This window comes from Bemisia tabaci, chromosome 6, assembly GCF_918797505.1.
Source record: "Bemisia tabaci chromosome 6, PGI_BMITA_v3".
NCBI classification, from domain to species: domain Eukaryota; kingdom Metazoa; phylum Arthropoda; class Insecta; order Hemiptera; family Aleyrodidae; genus Bemisia; species Bemisia tabaci.
In genome coordinates this window covers 5102937-5123093 of record NC_092798.1, presented here as the reverse complement: position 1 = coordinate 5123093, position 20157 = coordinate 5102937, and the positions used below count along the sequence as shown (strand labels likewise).

Below are 20157 nucleotides of genomic sequence, written 5' to 3'. Positions count from 1 at the left end.
GTCGATATTTTCGATGTATCGATTTTGAGGGGACAAAGCAACAACCCTACCATGCAATGCGCGGCGCCGAAGTCAGCGCTACGACTCACAGTGGATCGCGAGTCAATAAGAGAGGTCGGACAGAATGGGCCTGTTGCAAACTTTTGCTAGAGCAAAAATAAGAGTTGTTTCTTGTAGATAATGCCTCAAAAATCACGATGAGCGCATCAGCAAAGTCTGAAATGCACTCATAACTTCACAATCTGCGTAAGAAATTTGCGTTTTTTTAAGCTTCCCGCTTCAAAAACGATACTACGGCACAGGTGAATATTTTGTTAGAGGAGTCGCTCCATCGTCGGCGATATTCATCATGGCCGACGCTTGCGCGCAGTTCCGTGCGTAATTCGAGGAGAGTTCAAGGTCAATCAATTCGGGCGTGGAAAATATGAACGTTAACACACCGATTGTTATCTGGTCTAATCCAGTTCAGGTGTTATCTCGTCCCATCAAACGTGTTTTGGCGGATTGGCGTCGGCCATGATGATTATTGCCGACGATGGAACGACTCCTCTTACAAAATGTCCACCTGTGTCGTAGTATCGTTTCTGAAGCGGGAAGCTCAAAAAACCGCAAATTTCTTACGCAGACTGTGAAGTTATGAGTGCATTTCAGACTTTGCCGATGCGCTCATCGTGATTTTTGAGGCATTATCTATAAGAAACAACTCTTATTTTTGCTCTAGCAAAAGTTTGCAACAGGCCCATTTGGAAACTTTAAACGCTTAATGCTGTCGGATCAACGGGACTCTTAAACAGTGGTGAACGGTAACAGTCAATTTTCATACGTTATTGCGCCTTCAATTACATTTGATACTGTACAATACTTTCGTGGTGGAATAGTTGCATTGGCGCCTACAAACCTAACAGGGATACCTCACGCTTTGCGCAATGCGTGAAGTATCCCTGTTAGGTTTGTAGGCGCCAATGCAACTATTCCACCACGAAAGTATTGCACCGTATCAAATGTAATTGAAGGGGTACTAACGAATAAAAATTGACTGTTACCGTCATAGTGTCAGGGGGTATTTTTCAATGAGGAACTTGAATCTCAACTTCTTTTGAATTTTTAAAATTCAAAAATCCAAAATGGCAGAATTTGCCCGAAATGTTATCTTTAGACTTTCAACATTTAAGACGGTTGACCGCCTGACTCACGCATCACCATGAAAAAAATGCTCATAATTTGAATTAATCGCTCGTATAGCTTCGTTTATACAACGTTTTGAGGTTCTGAAAGTGGTTCCATTGGCCTCCTCGTGAACTTTTCTTTTCATAGCACCCCTTGCAACTAAAATGTGACGAAATAAACATCAAAATTTGCAGTTATAGTCAAACATTTCTTGCCCGACCTCTCTGATTGACTCGATTCACTGTGCGATGACGATGCGCTCAAGGCGCGATTCCGCTGGGCGTTCGTGGGCGAATTTCCGCGCGCGTATGCGTCGACCAGCGGACCGCCCTGTACGAATACTGCCGTGCTACGGACGAACGCCGTAAGAACCCTCAGACGTTGCCAGGTTTCCTCCGCACTGGGGAAAAAAAAACACATTGGATCTAGAGTCCAGACTCTTAAAAACATCGACAAGAAAAAGTACTCTTGATTCAATCAGAATCTAGCGTAAATCAAGAACCAAGCCTCATAATTTAAACGGATTTCGTTTTGATTCAAGCAAAAATCCGATTGAATCAAGAGTATTTTTTCTCGTTAATGTTTCCAAGAGCCTGGACTCTAGATCCAATGTGTTTTTCTTTCCAGTGCGATAAAAACCGAATTTACTGGGAAAATTGCGAATATTACTTTCCAAAATTTTCAGACAAAATATGCATCGATGTTGTCAATAATACATAGTTTTATCGAGGGAAGTTTGGCAACACTCTAACGTTTATACGGCGTTCTTCCTAAGCATGGCAGAATAGGGCGCAACACCGCTCTCGGAGCAGTGCTGCATACAGTGCAGTACGCCGCCGAAACTCGGCTAGCGAACGCCCGGCGCGGCCGTGGCGTCATGTCACCGGGGCTCGGGCGGAATCGGCCGAGGCCGAAGTCGCAATCGGCGGCGGAATCCGACGCTGACGTCAGCTCCAGTCCCAGTCCGCCGCGTGCAGTCCGGCTTTGAAGTCGCCTTCCGCGCATGTCGAGTGTCGACATCGGCTTTCCTCCCAAGTTGGAGCTTGTGTTCCCTGTGTTTCACTGAATTGACGAAATGTGGCGAGAAGTTTTCACTCGGGACGAGGGGGAGCTGCTCATAAATCTCGTTCGATCAAACCCGGCGTTGTATTCTCCGGAACACCCAGACTACAAGAACACGGCTTTGAAAGCGGCCATTTGGGAAAGTATCAGCGAGGCTGTCAACAAAACTGGTGAGTTCATTGCAGAGACAAGAGACCCTCCACTGGCCTCTTCGCGACAGGTGGAAGCTTTTAACTTCGGGGATACACTTCCTCACAGAAAATTATAAGGTAGCAACAGTCATCGCTCTTTTTTCGGCTGTTGACCTACCTACATGGTGTATGATGAGCTTCGGGTAACGTCACGAGCCAAACAAGTTTCCCAAACTACGGCTTGCTTTGGCTTGTATGCAAAACGAAACTGCCAACACGTTGTTAAACATCGACCATGTAGGTAAGTCAACAGTTTAATGTTGATGTCCCGACATGGCCGGATTTACTTACGTGCCGCCCATAGGCCGCCTGTATTTTGCCGCCCCTTTTCATTCGTTTTGAAACATCAATGAAAACCATCAAATGAACGTGCCAGCAGGGGAGGGGTGCATAAGACGTGCTTACTGGTGTTGAACACAATTTTTGGGAAAGCCCTGTCAACACTACTAGTAAAAGTTCACGGAACTTTGCGGGAAAGTTAAGTTTCGTAAACCTATCTCTGTGAGGACAAGGCCTTCCATTCATAAGAAATGAGCGAAAAAATTATGAAAAAACAAACATAACTGTGGATTAATGATTTTAACTTCCGCCGCCGCGCCTTGCAGACCGTACTGTGTTTGACGCAATGCGTGAAGTATTCACGCAGTCTTGTAGGCGCTATGCGTCTCACGCTGATCGCACTGTGTTTGCCGCAATGCGTGAGGTATTCATGCATTCTTATAGGCGCTATCCGTTTCACGCTGTCCGCAATGACCGCACTGTATTTAATGCAATGCGTGAAGTATTCGTGCAGTCTTGTAGGCGCTAATATGTGTTACATGCCGATCGCCGCGCCGAGGGCTTCTCCTTTTCATCTCAAGTCCTCATCATTTCTCTTTACGGAAGTCGCACCGTTCCAGGCCAAATTGCGTGTTTGGTTTCTCTCTTAACTCGACTAACTAAAATTGCTGTCTCTTGTATCACTGAAAGACGACAAAAGTAGAAAGTACTATACTCTCAGAAAATTAGAGATTTTGTCGCCTTTTCTCGTTTGTAATTTTTTTTTTCTGAATCCGATTTTTTTATTATCTACATTTAAAACAATTGCAAAATTTGCCGCCCCCTATAGATTTGCCGCCATGGGCCGCGGCCCATGTGACCACCCCCTTAATCCGGCCCTGGTACTTATACAGTACGTTTTCAGTACATTCCCAAGAATTTCAGTACCTCCGTAACAGAAAAATTCAGTACTTTTTCAGTACCTCCGTTTGAAGAAATTTGATAAATTTTGATTTCTCGCTCAAAATTGCGACAAAAATTCCGGATTTTCTTGTGGAGTTTCCACACTTTTTCAATACTTCCGGACCGTCCTGGAGAAATCAGTGCTATTTCCGGACTTGAAGACACCCTGCACATTCTTTAGTAGTCTTGTTTTACTTATTAAACTTACCGGACCGTTAATATTTCCATCTTCTTTTAGAGAAAGAATGCAAGTTCAAGTGGAAGTATATGCGCGACTATTATATCAAGAGGAAGCGCCAAAAGAGACTGCCCACTGAAAAGGACGCATCTGTCTGTCATCTCCTATCATTCCTGAGTGATCCCTTAGAAACAGGCCCGTGAGTATATTCTCCAGAGTTAAAATCACTATGCATTTAGGGACAGAACAGCAAACATTTAAAGCATACGACACTTAAATTTTCTTACAATTTACTCACACCAGTGTCAGTGCCTGATTGGTGTTCACAGGGTGTCCGCTAGAGAACCTTTATAGACAGAGTATGGCCATTTCTGTGCCGGTTTTTCATTGGTCGCGAGAAGATAGGCTGACACGATGTTCTTACAGCCGTAAATAAACAAACAAGATGGCTGTTATCAGCAGAGACAAGAGACCCTCCACTGGCCTCTTGGCAACAGGTGGAAGCTTTTACTTTCGGGGATTCAACAGTTCCTTATGGACAATTATAAGGGAGCAACAGTCATCACCCTAATTTCGGCTGTTGACCTACCTACATCGTCGATGATGAGCTTCGGGTGACGTCATGAGCCAAACAAGTTTCCTAAATTTCGGCCATTTTCGGCTTGTTTGCAAAACGAAACTGCCAACACGTTGTTGAACATCAATCATGTAGGTAAGTCAACAGTAGAATGCTGAAGTCCCGAAAGTAAAAGCTTCCACCATGGCCAAGATACTAGTGGAGGGTCTCTTGTCTCTGGTTATCAGCAAGCAAGTTTGAGGTTATGCACATCTTACATCCTCCTGTGATAAAGACAAAAGGCGATTTAGCAGTCTCTTCATGTGTTTTTCATGTTATTCGTAGATGTGCTAGTTTAAATTGTTACTGCCGTATAATTCAGAGACGAAATGTTTTTCGACTTTCAGCTTCTTATCAATGTTACGGTGAGTCGCCATCTTGTTTGTTTATTTACGGCCGTAATAGCACCAAGAAGCCTAAAAACTCGTTGACCAATCAAAAAACGGCACAGTTTTCCTGTAGTAACAAGATAGAAATGGTCATACTCTGTCTACAAAGGTACTCCAGTGTCCACTAAAACCGACTGGCAAAAAAAATCAGCACTTCAACAGTTCTTTTTCATTACTTTCCGAAAAAACTCAAATTCAGTGCTTTTTTGGTACCTTAAGGAGACGGAATTCGAAAAATTTCGAAATTCACGCGCAAATTGTGATAAAAATGACGTAGCTAGGGGATTTAATGCTCATTGCTAGCCTGGGGATCAACTGGCAGCACAATCGCGATCTAGCGGAAAAAACGGCACTGAGAATCATTGCGTGACGGATCAAATACTTTCCACGCGGTTTAAAAAAGCACGTGTGGCATGAAGCAAAAAAAAATTTTTTTTTTTTTGGGGGGGGGGGGGGGGAGATATACGTACTTTTTCAGTGCTCCCGGACCGCCTTAAAAATTCAGTGCTATTTCCGGACTTTTCGAATTTCCCGAACTCGTAGACATCCTGGGTCATTAATGATGGAAAGATGTTCCTTTTTTTTTCCGTCCATTTTTCAAACTCCTCAAAAATAGGTACCTAAATTCACATATGGGATCCTCTAAGCATGCCGTCACTGATGGACGAATCCGTTGCCCTACCGATGGCATCGATGTCAGCAATTTCATCGGAAAATTCGCTTCGGAACACATCTCGACCAGAGTCCCTTTGTACTGAGAGTTAAGACAATGTGAATCCATTTCTGATTGGTTCCCGTGTTTTAGGCCTCCACAGTATCATAAACGGGAATAGAGATTACATTTTCACCGATTGCAAGCATTATAAACTGGAATGAACCGGGGAATAACGGGTTCGGCAAGGAGCAAACGGAATGAGAGAAGGAACGGAGAAAGGAATTTGAGAATGAGCCGATCAAAGATCACGAAAAACTATCAATTTGCGTAATCTTTATTCCCGTTCATGACTCCATGAGGAGGGGTTGTCCTAACTCTCAGTGTAAAGGGACTCTAATCTCGACGGACATTTTTTCTGACCTTTTCTTTCTGTTTACAACGTCAATCAACGTCATTCAATTTACAACGTCATCGTGAAGAGTATCGTAACTTACGGGAGTGAGGTCTGGCAACTCAAGAAAAGAACTGAAGACATGCCAAGGGCAACTGAGATGGCCTTTTGGCGGAGGTCTGCTGGCATCTCAAGAAGAGAGCGTATCCGCAATGTAAAAGTACGCGAGATCATGGGTGTGGAGAAGGACATCGTGCACAATATCAGGTCCAAGCAGTTGGTCTGGTATGGACATGTGCGAAGGATGGCAGATGATCGGTTGCCCAAGCAGGTCTTCGATTGGGTTCCTCCCGGAAGGCGACGGCGTGGACGTCCTGTGAAAGGTTGGCGACAAGGGGTGGAGGAGGAGATCAGAAGGTGCCAATTGCCTGATGATCTCTGGGAGGATAGGGGGCAATGGCGATTGGGCGTCGCAGAGCGCGAGGCGGCGCTTTAAAAGCGACTTTATGTATGTGTCTTTCTGTTTTAGGATGGCTGGAGATATTCCTCCAGAAACTACCAACGAGAGTAATGATGGTACTTCAGAGGAAGACGACGAAGCCAGTGACGACACAACGCACGAGGAAGAAGAAGCTTCGAATCGTGTCAAAGAAACACCTGGAAACCAGATCCGTAAATTGAGGCTGAGGGCAACTGCCCCGACCGTGACCTCCACATCCCGAAATTCAGCCACATCGATATCCAGAGTCTCGTCAAGGAGCAGGACTTTCGGTAAAAGGAAGCTAGTCTCTTGCGACAGGGCCACCAAAAAATTCCGACGGCAAGCCAAGGAATGTAATGAATCGACTGAAACTAACATCTCCGGCAGATCTCGATCTCAGCTTCAGCCTCCATCGGACCCGATCGACGCCTACTTCAGCGGGATTTTAGCGACCGTAAAAAACCTACCCCCGCTCCTCCAGCTCGAGGCGAAAAGGGACATCTCCAACATTGTTTTTAATTTAGAGTTTAGGGCTTTACAAGACCAAATGACCCTCCCTGTTGCGTCAGTACCGACTGCTTCCACTGATCCAACATTGCCTTGCGACGTTGAGACCCCGACCTATTCTCTCTCAAATGTTTAATTCTCTCCCCTCTGCAAATACCGTCCTACCTTTAGCATTAGTGCTGTTAAGTAACTGGAATTCTTGTAAATAATTTCCTCGTTAAAGCGTATTTTTTTCTAAATGATTTCCTCGATAAAGCGTATTTTTTTCTGAATAATTTCCTCGATAAAGCGTACTTTATTTCTAACTCACTTCAGTGTCGCACAAATTTTCTCTCGTCCTGTGATCGAACATGGGAGGCGATTCTCGCCGAAAACTTCTACTTTCTCCTACTTCTCAGGTGCTCTTAGATTCAAACTTGCGCAATGGTAACGGATTTTCTTCCTCTATGCATTTTTACGAGGGTAAAGAAAATATTCTCTCGGATGACGATACGGAACCATTTCACAGATCCAGTCGCTTATTGTCTCTGCAGGGTGAAAGGAAGTCCGAGCCGGGGGGGGGGGGGGGGGGGGGCGGCGGCTTCCGCATAATTCCCTCAGAAAATTGTCGAAATCTTAAAGTACCTATGATGCATGTTAAGTCAATCACGTCATGAACAATTATCAAATACGAGCGTCCTCCCTTCTTCAGGGTTGCCACTGAATTTAGAAAATGAAATTCCCTGACATTTTCCTGATTTTCCTGACACATTTTGGCAAAATTCCCCGACAGTTGAGGATCTGACGGATGGTTAAGAAGGCATAGTTGAAAATAGTTTTAATTTCTTGTTCAAAAATCGCAAACCCATTCTGCAAAGCAAATGAAGGTGATTTAACAAATTTTCCCTGACATTTTCGTCATTATCCCCGACATTTCCCGGTTTTCTTGTCTTATTAAAATTTGCGGACATTTCCTTGTTTTCCCTGACCGTGGCAACCCTGCTTCTTCTTCCCTTCCGCCTCTCTTCCCTTTTCCCCCCTTACTGGCGTAAGCCCCCCTCCCTCCCGGGATCAGTCTACACTAGAAAATGCCCAAAGTTCGATGGGATAAGGAGAAAGTTAAGGCAAACCCGAATCGGACAAAAAATCGCCGAAGTGAGATGTGGCGCCTCATGGAAGCGGCTTGGTAGGAGTGTGCGTGGCCTGACTTGGCCTCAGCTTGCTCTCCACCGTTGCCGCTCAGCTGCCGAAAATCGCCGGATCCCATCACGGGAAATGCACTTTTTAACCTAGAACGGCACCAACGCCGCTCAGCTGGTCGCGGCAGCGCAGCGCAGCCAACCCGGGGGAGATGCACGAGTGCTGCGCTTGTCTTCCTCGGCGAAAACCATGCGACCGGCTCAGAAACCCTCATCAGATAAGCGGTTCTGGCGCAGGAGGCCAATTCCGACCCGGAAACTCCGTGCATATCAACCGTGAGTCTCGGGGTTAACTAACCCCAAATGCTTGAGGTCAAATTGACGACTCCGGAGTCTGAGTTCCTCTCCGGAGAGGAACCTCGAAACATCTTGAGTGGCGTCGGGTGGAGCCGAGACTTGGTTCATAGACCGGAAGCCAACGGAGTTCTTACAAGGAGCAAGCGTTTTCATCTGCTTCTCGAACCCTTCAATGAGAATCACGAACGCCGGGAAAATACCCTTGGAAACCTCGCACTGACAAATTAATTGTAAGTACTGTAATTTGCAGGCCGATTACTGAAATTGATGGACAAAGAAGACAAAAGAGATATGGAGGGATCCTATTGGTGGAAGCGGGTGGTTGCAATGGACAAACGAGGTAGTAACAGCAACCCACGAGAGACCCGATAGTTAGTCCATCATTTTCTAACTTAGTCAATAGGAATCTCCCATTTCAACTAATAGGATTGCTCCATACTCCCTACGTCTTCTTTGTCCATAGCTATGTCTATCAATTTAAACGATCAGCCCCCAGAACATTCAAGGCCCAATGCCGATCCTTCGCGTTTTTGAGGGAGAAATAATTAATACACTGGAATCCCCGTTATCCGTGGTCGTTTTGCAGTTCTGCCGTGCTAAGGAAGAACACCGTATAAGCCTCCAGACATTTCCATAGCTCCAAAATTTTACTGTAAAAATTGAAACTGTTTTTGACAACACTAATGCATGTATTTTCTTGAAATCTTCAGATATTTTAGATTAAATTACACACGAAAATGTCTGAAAATTTTGGAAAATAATATTCACAGTTTTCCCGGTAATTTCAGTTTGTATTGATCGAAACTTGGCAACGTTTGAAGGCTCATACGGCGTTTTTCCTTAGCACGACAGTCTTCTTACTCGTTGGAAATCGAACTCATGCCTCGGCTTCACCGATACGAAAATGAACGCCGCCAAAACGTAGATCCAAGAAGACTTCATTTTGCAGTAAGGAACTACAATCTCCGACTCTTTTCAGAAACAAAGTACCCTGGGTAGGTAGTTTCCATGTTTTAGTAGATGAGCCACTAATTCTGGTTCCTAATTGCAAAATGAAGTCCAATTTGCCAATGACGATTCCGATACCGTATTCCTTCCACAGGGTTGCCCACCGTGTCCGACGAAACCTCACGTCACACGCTTTTCCCTATCGCCTAAAAATGTAAACAAAGCGATTCGACGTTCAAATCGGCAACGTTGCAGCCGCGGCCTGAGCCGGCTTCTGTCTTACAGCTCGCCCATCGTTGCCGCATTTGGCGACAAAAACAAGGAGATCCGACCGTCGAACCCGATCCGATAAGAGTACCTACACATGTAGAGAGAGTATGGACGGACGGATATGTCGGTAATTTCGGAGGTTCGGTCATGGAGCTCTTGGGGCTTAAAGGGGCGCGGGCGGCCACCGCCTATAAACTCAAATCGTCCAGAACTGTTACGAACTGTTGGTGTTTAAAATCAAAATTTGACGCAATTCTTTCATTAAAGAGGAGCGCTGATAAGGGCCGTCTACAGGCCCACCCTAAATGTCCTCAACTCTCCGATTATTCGCTTATTGAAGGTGGAATGCAGCATGATTTGATCAATAACAGTTTTTTTTTTTTTTTTAGCCAAGTTATGAGTTTAAAGGCCGCTTTTGGCTTGGGCATTCGATCGGAAACCCGGAAAACTCGATTGTCCCGCCACAATCCGCGTTCAGGCCCACGTCTAGGCCAGTAATGGACCCGAAGTGAAGTCGAAAATGGCCAAATCATGATGCGTTCCGTGAAATATAGACTTTCAAAGCGCGAAAGATCGTCGAGTTGAGGAAATTAAGGGTGGACCCAAAAATGACCCTTATCGAACCCCCCTTCACTCATTTTTGCGGAGGAACGCTGATTTATAACCATTCTTGGCCTTCATGATTTCATATTGGAATCCGAAGATTAAATTGGCAGCGGCATTTTTCTGGTGTTTTTCGTGTTTGAAGGTTGGCTGCTCTTTCGGGTCCTAGGAGCTTTATATTCGACAATACTCTCCCTAGAGTACCTGTATCCAGGAGAGTACTGCCATCTCAATCCTTTTACTACGGAAAAACTGTGCCGCTCTCCGATTGGTCGGCTATCGTGGAGCCCCAAAGTTGGACCAATGTAAACAAACCCCAGCCCCTCCGCTCCTAGTTAGGCCCAATGTAAACAAACAAGATGGCGACAAAGTTCTACATAGTTCTAGACGTGATTTTGGATGTGATGGAAATTTTTCAATACCCGACTTCTAAATTGCCTGGACTCCAACTTTGATGGATATTTATGCCAAAAAATTAACCTTTCGAGATTCATTTCTCAGCCGATAATACGTGTCCCTCTGTGTCGGGTTTGTTAACACCGGTCCAACTTTGAAGCTCCACGATACCCTGAAACTGATGAACCAATCAAAGAGCGACACAGTGATGGCAATACTCTCCCTACACAGGTAATCCAGATGCGATCAGCTGATCCCGCAACGAGCGGCAACACTGCGGCGCTATACCTCTTCCATCGGTCGCCGGGGGCCGCGAGGGACGGGGGGAGAAGGGGAGAGGGGGGGGGGGGAGTTTTATGGCATCAGAAACACCAACATGGGGCCCTGCTCTTTGTTGACTCTTGGATGAGAGTTGATCAGTAGGTTGATCACCCGTTGCCAGATCGAGCGACCAAGTGGACGTATTTCGATCGAAAAGAATCATCTCCATTGTGGCCTGGGCCCTGGAACGTGTGTATTCTTATGGGTTCCAGGGCTCAGGACACGATGGGAATAGTTCCTTTCGGTTTGGATTCGTCCGAATTTCACGCACGAATCCGCGCTTGAAGCCTACGAACACGTGCGTTTAAGACGTTTCCAAGCTTCGACGTCCAACTTTAAAATGGCCCAGACAAGCAGTGCCGTGGCGTAAATTGCGATGTATCGATTGTTCTGCCATTTAAACCTGTGGTAAATAGTCGATTACTAAGTAAGAAGTTCGCTGCGAACAACCTGTTTATCGATCCTTTTCCGTAGGTTTAAATGGTATAACAATCGATAAATCGCAAAGCACGCCACGCCACTGCAGACAAGATGCAAGGGCACAGGGGTAAAACTTCATTTCAGATTTTCCTGATTTTGTTCAGGGATTGAAGCGCTATAGGCGAAGAGAGGGCACTTCTTGGTTGCGGTACCTCAGTATCTCGGTTAACGTTTCGTCCACTTAAAACGCAATTCGTTAAAAACTTTTACTGAAAACTAAACATTTCAGACAATTCACTCGAGAGTTTCCTCTCGGAGGCCTCATTTTGGTGAAATTCCCGGACAATTAAAGTTATGGCAATCGGTTAGGAAGACATAATATAAAATAGTTTTCAGGCAAAATTTGTAGCTCGAAAGCTCAAACCCATTTTAGAGCGCAAATAAGAGAGCTTAAACAAATTTTTCCTGACATTTTCGTAATTTGTAGTTCGAAAGTTCAAACCCATTTTAGAGCGCAAATAAAAGAGCTTCAATAAATTTTTCCTGACACTTTCGTAATTTTCCCTAACATTTCCCGGTTTTCCCTGACTTTTTCAAATTCCCTGACATTTCCCGGTGTTCCCTGACTGTAGCAACTTTGTCTGGATAAACAAGAAGTCAGAGAAAAAAAATTAAAAAAATTCCTAGTCTATACGGCGGTTTGAGATCATCCCGAGAAAAAACTCTCGGTCGTTGCAACACAAACCCGAACGAACTTTTCAAAGTCAGAGTAATCCAAGACATCACGTAAAGTGAGCCGGAGCTATTCCGGCATTTTGAGAGCGAGGCACTCGAGTAAATAAACCTAATTATCTGAATGACGTCCGTTCAAACAACTACTTCCTTTTCGAGTGCTAACCGAGCCCCGTCGATATCGAGAGCACTTGAGTTTTTGGGCTTTTGGTCGCGGAAACAGATACGTTGACAGGGAAACTTCACAACTTCAAAGTCTTGCTCATTGAGGAGACACCACAGGCATCAAAGGGATGCCACGAGGGCCTAATACTCCCGTGCTAAGGAAGAACGCCGTCTAAGCCCTTCGATGTTGCTAACCTCCTTTTGAAAAATCACGAATTTTCTGAAAAATTTTTCAGAGTTGGTCTTCGAATTTTTTAGAGAACTTCGCTCGTAACTTGATCTTGAGTGTCTGAAAATTTCAAGGAAAAATATTCGTAACATTCCTCAAGAATGAACATTTTATCGAAGGAGATCTGGCAACTCTCGAATGTTCATACGGCGTTCTTCCTTAGCACTGCCGTGCTGAGGAAAAACGCAGTACCTGCATTCGAATGTTGCCAAATTTTCTCTCACAAAAAATGCATTCTTGAGGAATGTTACGAATATTTTTCCTTGAAATTTTCAAGACACTCAAGATCAAATTACGACCGAAATTCTCCAAAAAATTCGAAGACCAACTCTGAAAAATTTTCCAGAAAATTCGTGATTTTTCAAAAGAAGGTTGGCAACATCTAAGGGCTTAGACGGCGTTCTTCCTTAGGAAGGCAGAAAAAACCGTCTCCATTATCTTGGTGTGATGAAATGATAAAAAAATATCTTCGAAAATAAATATTTTCAAAGGCGAAATTTGGCAACATTCGAATGCTAATACGGCGTTTTTACTTATCACGGCAGAGTTAGGCGGTTTAAGTTCTTACTGCCACGGTCTCCGCACGCTCGTCGAAAGGAAGCATCGACGCTTTCGCTTCGCCCTGAACTCGAGCCTTACCTTTCATCGCTCCTCTGGCGTAAGGACGTATACCAATTTCTACGTGAGCCCTGCTCCTTATACGAATCTATGCTTTCCAGGACTCATAGAGAAATCGAAACACGCCCTTGTATCAGAAGAGCGACGACTTGTGAGATTTTGGTGAACGGAGGAGGGGGGGGGGGTGTGTCTTTGTTTCGGGTCATCCTCGAACGGGGAACGAAAAGGCTAATCTCACTTTCGAGTGATCTTCAGAGGGAAAACGAAAAGGCTTCTCTCGGGTTGGCCTTCCGAGTTGGCGATGGGGCGAAAGAGCTTTTGAGATACTTTCACGCCGTGAAAAGGGAGGAAACGGAGGGAGGAGGGGCAGGTAAGGTTCAAAAGCGAGTTCGGTGTTCACACCTACCTCCTTTCTCTGAGAGGTTCTTTTCGAATGAGCTCTCTTAATTGGGCCGAATTCAGCAGAATGAAATAACCCACGTCGAGTAGGGGCTGAGAAGAAGACGTTGAATTTGTATTCCTCCAGTAAGATTCAAAGTTAAGAATTAATTTAGAGTTAAATAGTATGGGACCGTCCTTTAAATACATAACGCTCTGGGAGAGGGGGGGGGGAGAGATTCGAGGAGAGCGTTACGGCGTTTTGCTTTAACGAGTTAACGGATAATGACTTACGTCACAAAAGCGTTGCTAGGAGGGTCGAAAAATCCAAAGACTTAGCGTTACGTATTCAGTGGCGAGGCGTTCAATAGCGATTCTCGACATTTCCCCATTTGAAGCTGTGGTAAAGAATCGATCATTAAAGTGTTCATTGCGAACACCCTGCTTATCGATCCTTTTCCATAGGTTTAAATGACAGGTAAATCGATACTTTGCAAAGCACGCCACGCCACTGAACGTACTTTAAGAATCCATCCTGGGTTCCGGACGTTTTTCCTGCGTTTTTTCCCCAGAATTCTCTCTGCGATTGCAAGGGGGGAAAAAATTCAACCCAAAACCACCCGACATTTCAAATCGATTATTTCGAGATGTTCATTCTATCGGATGAATCGTCTGAAAAATCAAATTGGATTTTTAAGGCCGATTCCGACACACACTTCGAATCAAACGATTTTTGTCAAATGCTGGACGAAACTTCGAAAACTTCTACGACAATGACGGGGGTTGTGTATCATCCACTCGGGGTCGGAAATCGAAAAAAAATCTAATTTGCGAAAATTCGATTTTCACCACCGGTTATCGAGCCGCACATCCGGCGGAGAAAACAAAAATCGATAATCGAATACCGATTCTTTCCCATAGGCGAATCCAGCAAATCGGCAACATCGTTTTTTCTCCATTTAAATGCATGGAAATGTATCGATTCTTGGAGGGGCCTGGTGATCTGAAAAAATCGATTATTTAACATAGGTTCAAATGGGGGAAATCCGGTGTTGCCAAGTTGCTGGATCCGCTTCTGCACAAAACAAAAATCGATAATCGAATATCGATCCTTTCCTCGAGGAGTGTCATTCCCAGCGTTCGCCTCGACGCGAGCGGATTCGTGAACCAAGTGTGAACACTCCGGCCGCGGCCTGCCTCGCGTAAGAAAACATACAAGTCGACGTTAGCCAGAGTTCAAGAGTGGGGGGGGGGGGAGAGAGAAAGAAGGAGAGAAAGAGAAATAATAACACGGCGAGAAAAAGAGCGGAGGAGGACATATTGGCAAGGGGACCACTCCGCGAGCGAGGAGGAGCGAGAAAGAGAGAGAGAGAGAGAGAAGAGGCAAGAGAATCGGGAAGCGAGGAGCGGGAGGAAGAACAAGAACAAGAAGAGAAACTTAAAACCGAGTTTCATAAAGACTAGCTTTACTTTGGGAGCGATGACGGGGGCGGCAGGGAGGCAGGGGACAGGGGGAGGGGGAGGGAGCGGCCGGGGGAGACGTGCTGTCTTGGAGCTGGCAGAACCAACAGCACTCATGTCGACCGGAGGCTGTTGCCGCTTAAGCCCAACTTTCGGTCAAATTTTTATTGGCAAGGATAGGTTGGTGTAGAGTACCTCCATAGGGAGAGTATGGACAGCTCGAAAATTTGGGGGGTGGGTTCGATCGGGTCATGTAGAATGGCCAAAAAGGCAGCCATCCTGTTAACTCGAATCAACCAAGGGTGCTCATTCAAACTCCGAGAGTAGGTGCACTGATCAAAAATTATAAAAGAACGTATACAATTTTGATTTCGCATACATTTTCTCAGTTTTAAAGTCTTAATCCTTAAAAACGCTTATTTACAATGCGCTGTCCAAGTGTCCACCCCATTGATTATTCCTTAAAATGTATAGGTTGGCAGCGGCAGGGGTTTAGTGATTTTTGTTTTTCACGTTGTCGCGCTTTTGGGTCCTAGGAGCTACAAATATCGAATTGTCCATACTCTGCCTGTAAAGGTACTCTAGGTTGGAGAGGTGAAGTCACAAAAATGCACACAAAGGACCTGGAGCCTCTGTACCGAAAAACTCGAAAAAGAGACATTGAAACCATACTGCTTGAAGACCCTTCATTAAAAGCGTAACGTTCCATTGGAGGGGACGGGGGGGGGGGGGGGGGAGGGCACGTTACTTCGATTTTTGGTGAGTAACGCGGAGATGGGTCAGCCAAGCCTGGGCGTAACACTGCTGGACATGGAAATTACTTGGAAATAAGTAAATGTCAAAAAATAATTATTAAAAAAAAAAGCTTGGAGTCCATGGGAAAGGTCCCTCCTTCTGTTCGGTGCATGCTACCGGATTGACAAAGCAGTTTCGTTTGGTCGAGAAGTTTGGCTATATTTTTCATCGGAAAATAAGAAAGGAGCGGAAAATTTGAAACACCGCAATGGAGATGCGTGGTTTCGCACTTGAACGAACGATCTCGCTTGCCTCGAAATAAGGAATCAGGGGTGCAGAGAGAGGATTTAAACCAAGGGAAAAGGATCGATGAACAGGGTGTTCGCAGCGAACACCTAAATAATCGATTCTTTACCATAGGTTTAAGTGGTATAACAATCGATACATCGCAATTCACGCCATGCCACTGCTTGCAATGGACAGAGAAGGTTAGTAATGGCCGAACTGTCGGCAACCCAAAAAAGACCAGTTCGCCTATCATTTTCCTCCTTGGTCGAAAACCACAACCCGTTTCGACCAATAGGATCGCTCCTTTAACCCTTTGCCTTCTTTGTACAGTAGACTCTGGATTATCCGGATTAATTGGTGCCGGGCCCGATCCGGATAAAAGAAAATCCGGATAATAATAGAATCGGCTCGTGCGAAAACCGCTAATGTCCATTTTTTTCAATTTTGAGATTTTTGGGTTAAAATACTCTCGGAGGTTAGACACACTCGTAATGTGGTGAAAATGTTTGTTCCTTAGGTTTGAACCTCTTTTCAGGGGGGGCCGTGGTCCGAATCATACGAAAACCGCTAATGTCCATCTTTCGTTATATGCCTCATTATACTGTACAACAAACCAAAATAAAAAAAATGTCTCGTGGACAAAATTAGGTGATCTTTATGCATTTTAAGGCGCTGAATCCAAATATGACCTCCGTTTTTTCCATCACCCTCCAATTTTCCGGAAAAGCCAATTTTACTCGGAAAAAATGACCATTTTGGTGCATTTTCGGTGTTTTTCCGACTGCTATCCCCTGCATGATGTAGGTAAAATTTTTCGTAGCTACGAGATTCAATTATGCCGATGTCTTCTTAACTGATGAGTCTGGAAATGACCTTAATTTTTCCCGTTCACCTCTCAGTTTTCCGGGAAAGCAACTTTATCCCGGCAAAATGAGCAAATCCGACGCATATTTGTCGTGCATGCAATGTATTTTTATAAATTTTCCTGGACCCGTGGTAGCATGTTACTCATGTATTTTGAGCTGCTAACTCTGAATATGACCTCGGTGTCTTTCTATCATGCTTCAGATTTCCGGTAAAGCCGAATTTTCCGAGCCTAAAATTGTGTATTGTAAAACCTTTGCCGGATCGAAGTGTATTCAAAATTTATTGTATGAATGTCTCCGACATGTGATACATCGGTTCCTTTGTATTTTGATCTGTTGAATTCAAATATGATCTCAGATTTTTCCGATCACCCATCATTTGTCCGGAAAAGTCGCTTTTCCTAGGAAAACGCTCTTTTCAGATATTTTTGCAATGATTTTTCTGCTCTAGGGAGCTTCAGAAATTTTCCGAGATCCTCTTTAGGTCTCTCTTGCTGTATTAAGAGGCACTGAACTTGAATTTGACCTTCACTCATCTTTGACAACCCCCCGTCTTCTAGAAGGGCCGATTTTTCCGGGCCTAAAGCTTTTCCGGACTGTTCCCACTTCTAGGGAAATTCAAAACATTTTCCGTATGTGTGATACATCGATTCTCATGTAATTTGGGCTGAAAACCCCGAATATGACCTTAGAAATTCGTTATAACCTACCGGAGAATTTCTGAAACTCCTACGAGCACAAAAATCATCGCAAAAATATCTGAAAAGAGCGTTTTCCTAGGAAAAGCGACTTTTCCGGACAAATGATGGGTGATCGGAAAAATCTGAGATCATATTTGAATTCAACAGATCAAAATACAAAGGAACCAATGTTTCACATATCGGAGACATTTATGCAATGAATTTTGAATATACTTTGATCCGGCAAAGGTTTAACAATACACAATTTTAGGCTCGGAAAACTCGGCTTTACCGGAAATCTGAAGCGTGATAGAAAGAAACCGAACACGGAGAAAAATGGAACCGCGCTGAGTACCAGAAGATGGACTCCAGCACATGGTCCCGGACGGCGATTTTGCTCCAACATTTCTTTTGCACTTGAGCGCAGCCATCCGGATGTGCCTAGCACAGTTTCGGCGGATGCGCCCAGGTGCGGAATCTATGTACCCAGATGCGGAAATTCATGCCCCTACGTACAGTTTTGCCTGTGGTCAGCGCGGGGAGGGGGCGGAGGCGTTATATTGGGAGGGGCGACCCCCCTCCCCCAGCCCTTACCCCTTGAGGAGGGGGAGGTTGCTTTGTTATATTCTTTTGTTAACAGTGAGGATGAAACAAAAAACAAAAGAAAAAACCTGAGCACATTTTAAATCTTTAAAAAATCTTAAAATTTCTTCACCATTTTATTTTTCTCCTCTAATGTTTTTGGTGTTACATGTTACAAGTTATAATGAGGAGGAAAACATGCTCATCAACATGAAAATTTTGACATTTGAAGGACCTTGTTAACTTCTACTAGGTATTTTATTTTAAAAAAACTGAAAAATCACAGAGGAAAAATAGAAAAGTGGAACAAAAATATAGAACGGAGCGAGTACCTAGGAGAAATGGGATAAAAAATTAGATACCTAGAAGTGAAAAAAAAGATAATGTCGAAGAAACAGGCATGCTGCAAAAGCAGATCACTGGAAAGGAGACATGAAAGATGAAGGAACTCACCGAAACAGGATAATGCAGGCCTAATGAGGTCATATGTTGAGAAATCTTGTGGACTGAGACACTATTCAGGGCATGGGCATTTGAAATCTTTTGACAAGAATTCCATTTCACAAAACCAAACCATTGTAATGATTTCCACTTTACGGAGACATCACTGATTCTTGTGAATTAGGATACCTACCTCGAAAACCGTCACTGAGTATTTGAGGTTATGCGCATTTTAAATCTTATTCACTGAAATGAGGTAATGAGACACAGGAACCTACTTTTAACTGAAACTGCTTAAAGCGGCTTAAATTTATGCTTAGCAGGTATTGTGTAAAGGCTTCATTTATAATCAGGACTCAATTCAAAAAAATAAATGAGTTGTTTCTTTGTATCAAATTATCAATGCAAGTAACTAGTATATTTCACAGCGGAACTTATCGGTAGAACAAGGCACGAAAGGAGGAAGCACTAAGATATCCAAATTCTATTTTTCATCTCACACAATAAGAATGCAGAATCAGGCAGATAAAAGTACAGCACAAACTTTGATTGGAAGGTATATTTTGTTTAAATGAGCAAGCAAAACGTACCTTTCAACATAACATGTGCTGAGACATTGCATGTACAATATTAAATATATGTATGAATGAGTAGAAGACTAATTAGAATTTGTGTGAAAAGAAGAAAGAACTCACTGAAAATTCACTGGGTCAAGACAAAATGCTGAACTGAAACGCGATAAAACTTGGAGAGATCATAGGCACAGCTGGCACACCGCACACAAAAGCTTTGAATCTTTCAAGCTCACTTTATTCCTCCCGAGTAGATTATTTATGTTGATGGAAAATCAGTGGGTCAAAAAACACACTTTCATACGACTCCGAATCAAACCGCAAGCACACACACAGATAAAGAGATTAGAAACGACCAAACGAGAAACGACACCAGATTCGCGCAAACTCAAAACCGTTACTCAGCATTTTTGTCGACCTTGGTGCCGCGGCGCTGTTCGGAAGTGCACGTACACACCCCGGCGTCTATGCGCATGCGCTAGACCGAGGCGCAACAGTGGTTGCCGCAATTTTTTCGTCGGGCGTACCAAGGGTTCAGCACAGTTCCGCACATGTCGTTGGGACAGAGCAAAAAATTCGGCCCATGCCTTATACGCATCCATCCCCAGATGTTCACACCACCTTAGATGTGCTCTAACGCATTCTTACCGGACACAGCCGGCAACATGTTCACAACGCTGTTCCATTTTTCTCCGTGAAGTCATATTCAGATTTAGCAGCTCAAAATACATGAGTAACATGCTACCACGGGTCCAGGAAAATTTATAAAAATACATTGCATGCACGACAAATATGCGTTGGATTTGCTCATTTTGCCGGGATAAAGTTGCTTTCCCGGAAAACTGAGAGGTGAACGGGAAAAATTAAGGTCATTTCCGGACTCATCAGTTAGAAAGACATCGGTACAACTGAATCTCGTAGCTACGAAAAATTTCACCTACATTATGCAGGGGATAGCAGTCGGAAAAACACTGAAAATGCCCTAAAATGGTCATTTTTCCTAGTAAAATCGGCTTTTCCGGAAAATTAGAGGATAATGCGGAAAAACGGAGGTCCTAATCGGATTCAGCGCATCAAAATACGGAAGGGTAACTTTCTTTACCCGAAAGGCATACTGAA

General features: G+C 44.2%; 2 protein-coding genes across 2 annotated transcripts in view; one reads left to right on the top strand and one right to left on the bottom strand.

The window, feature by feature from the left end:
- The window catches only part of LOC109038499 (protein charybde), a 177815-nt gene that overhangs the window by 46931 nt on the left and 110727 nt on the right, over positions 1 to 20157 (bottom strand). The gene's annotated exons all lie outside the window — the stretch shown is intronic.
- Positions 2023 to 7163, top strand: LOC109038497 (uncharacterized). The gene is made up of 3 exons (XM_019053561.2): positions 2023 to 2399; positions 3880 to 4018; positions 6400 to 7163. The coding sequence occupies exons 1-3, from the start codon at positions 2243 to 2245 to the stop codon at positions 6992 to 6994; spliced, it is 891 nt and encodes a 296-aa protein (XP_018909106.2). The 5' UTR covers positions 2023 to 2242; the 3' UTR covers positions 6995 to 7163.

Coding starts and splice junctions, on each gene's coding strand:
- LOC109038497 (XM_019053561.2), top strand. CDS start 2,243: ATGTGGCGAGAAGTTTTCACTCGGGACGAGGGGGAGCTGCTCATAAAT. Junction 2,400..3,879: donor CGAGGCTGTCAACAAAACTG/GTGAGTTCATTG, acceptor ATCTTCTTTTAG/AGAAAGAATGCAAGTTCAAG. Junction 4,019..6,399: donor GATCCCTTAGAAACAGGCCC/GTGAGTATATTC, acceptor TTTCTGTTTTAG/GATGGCTGGAGATATTCCTC.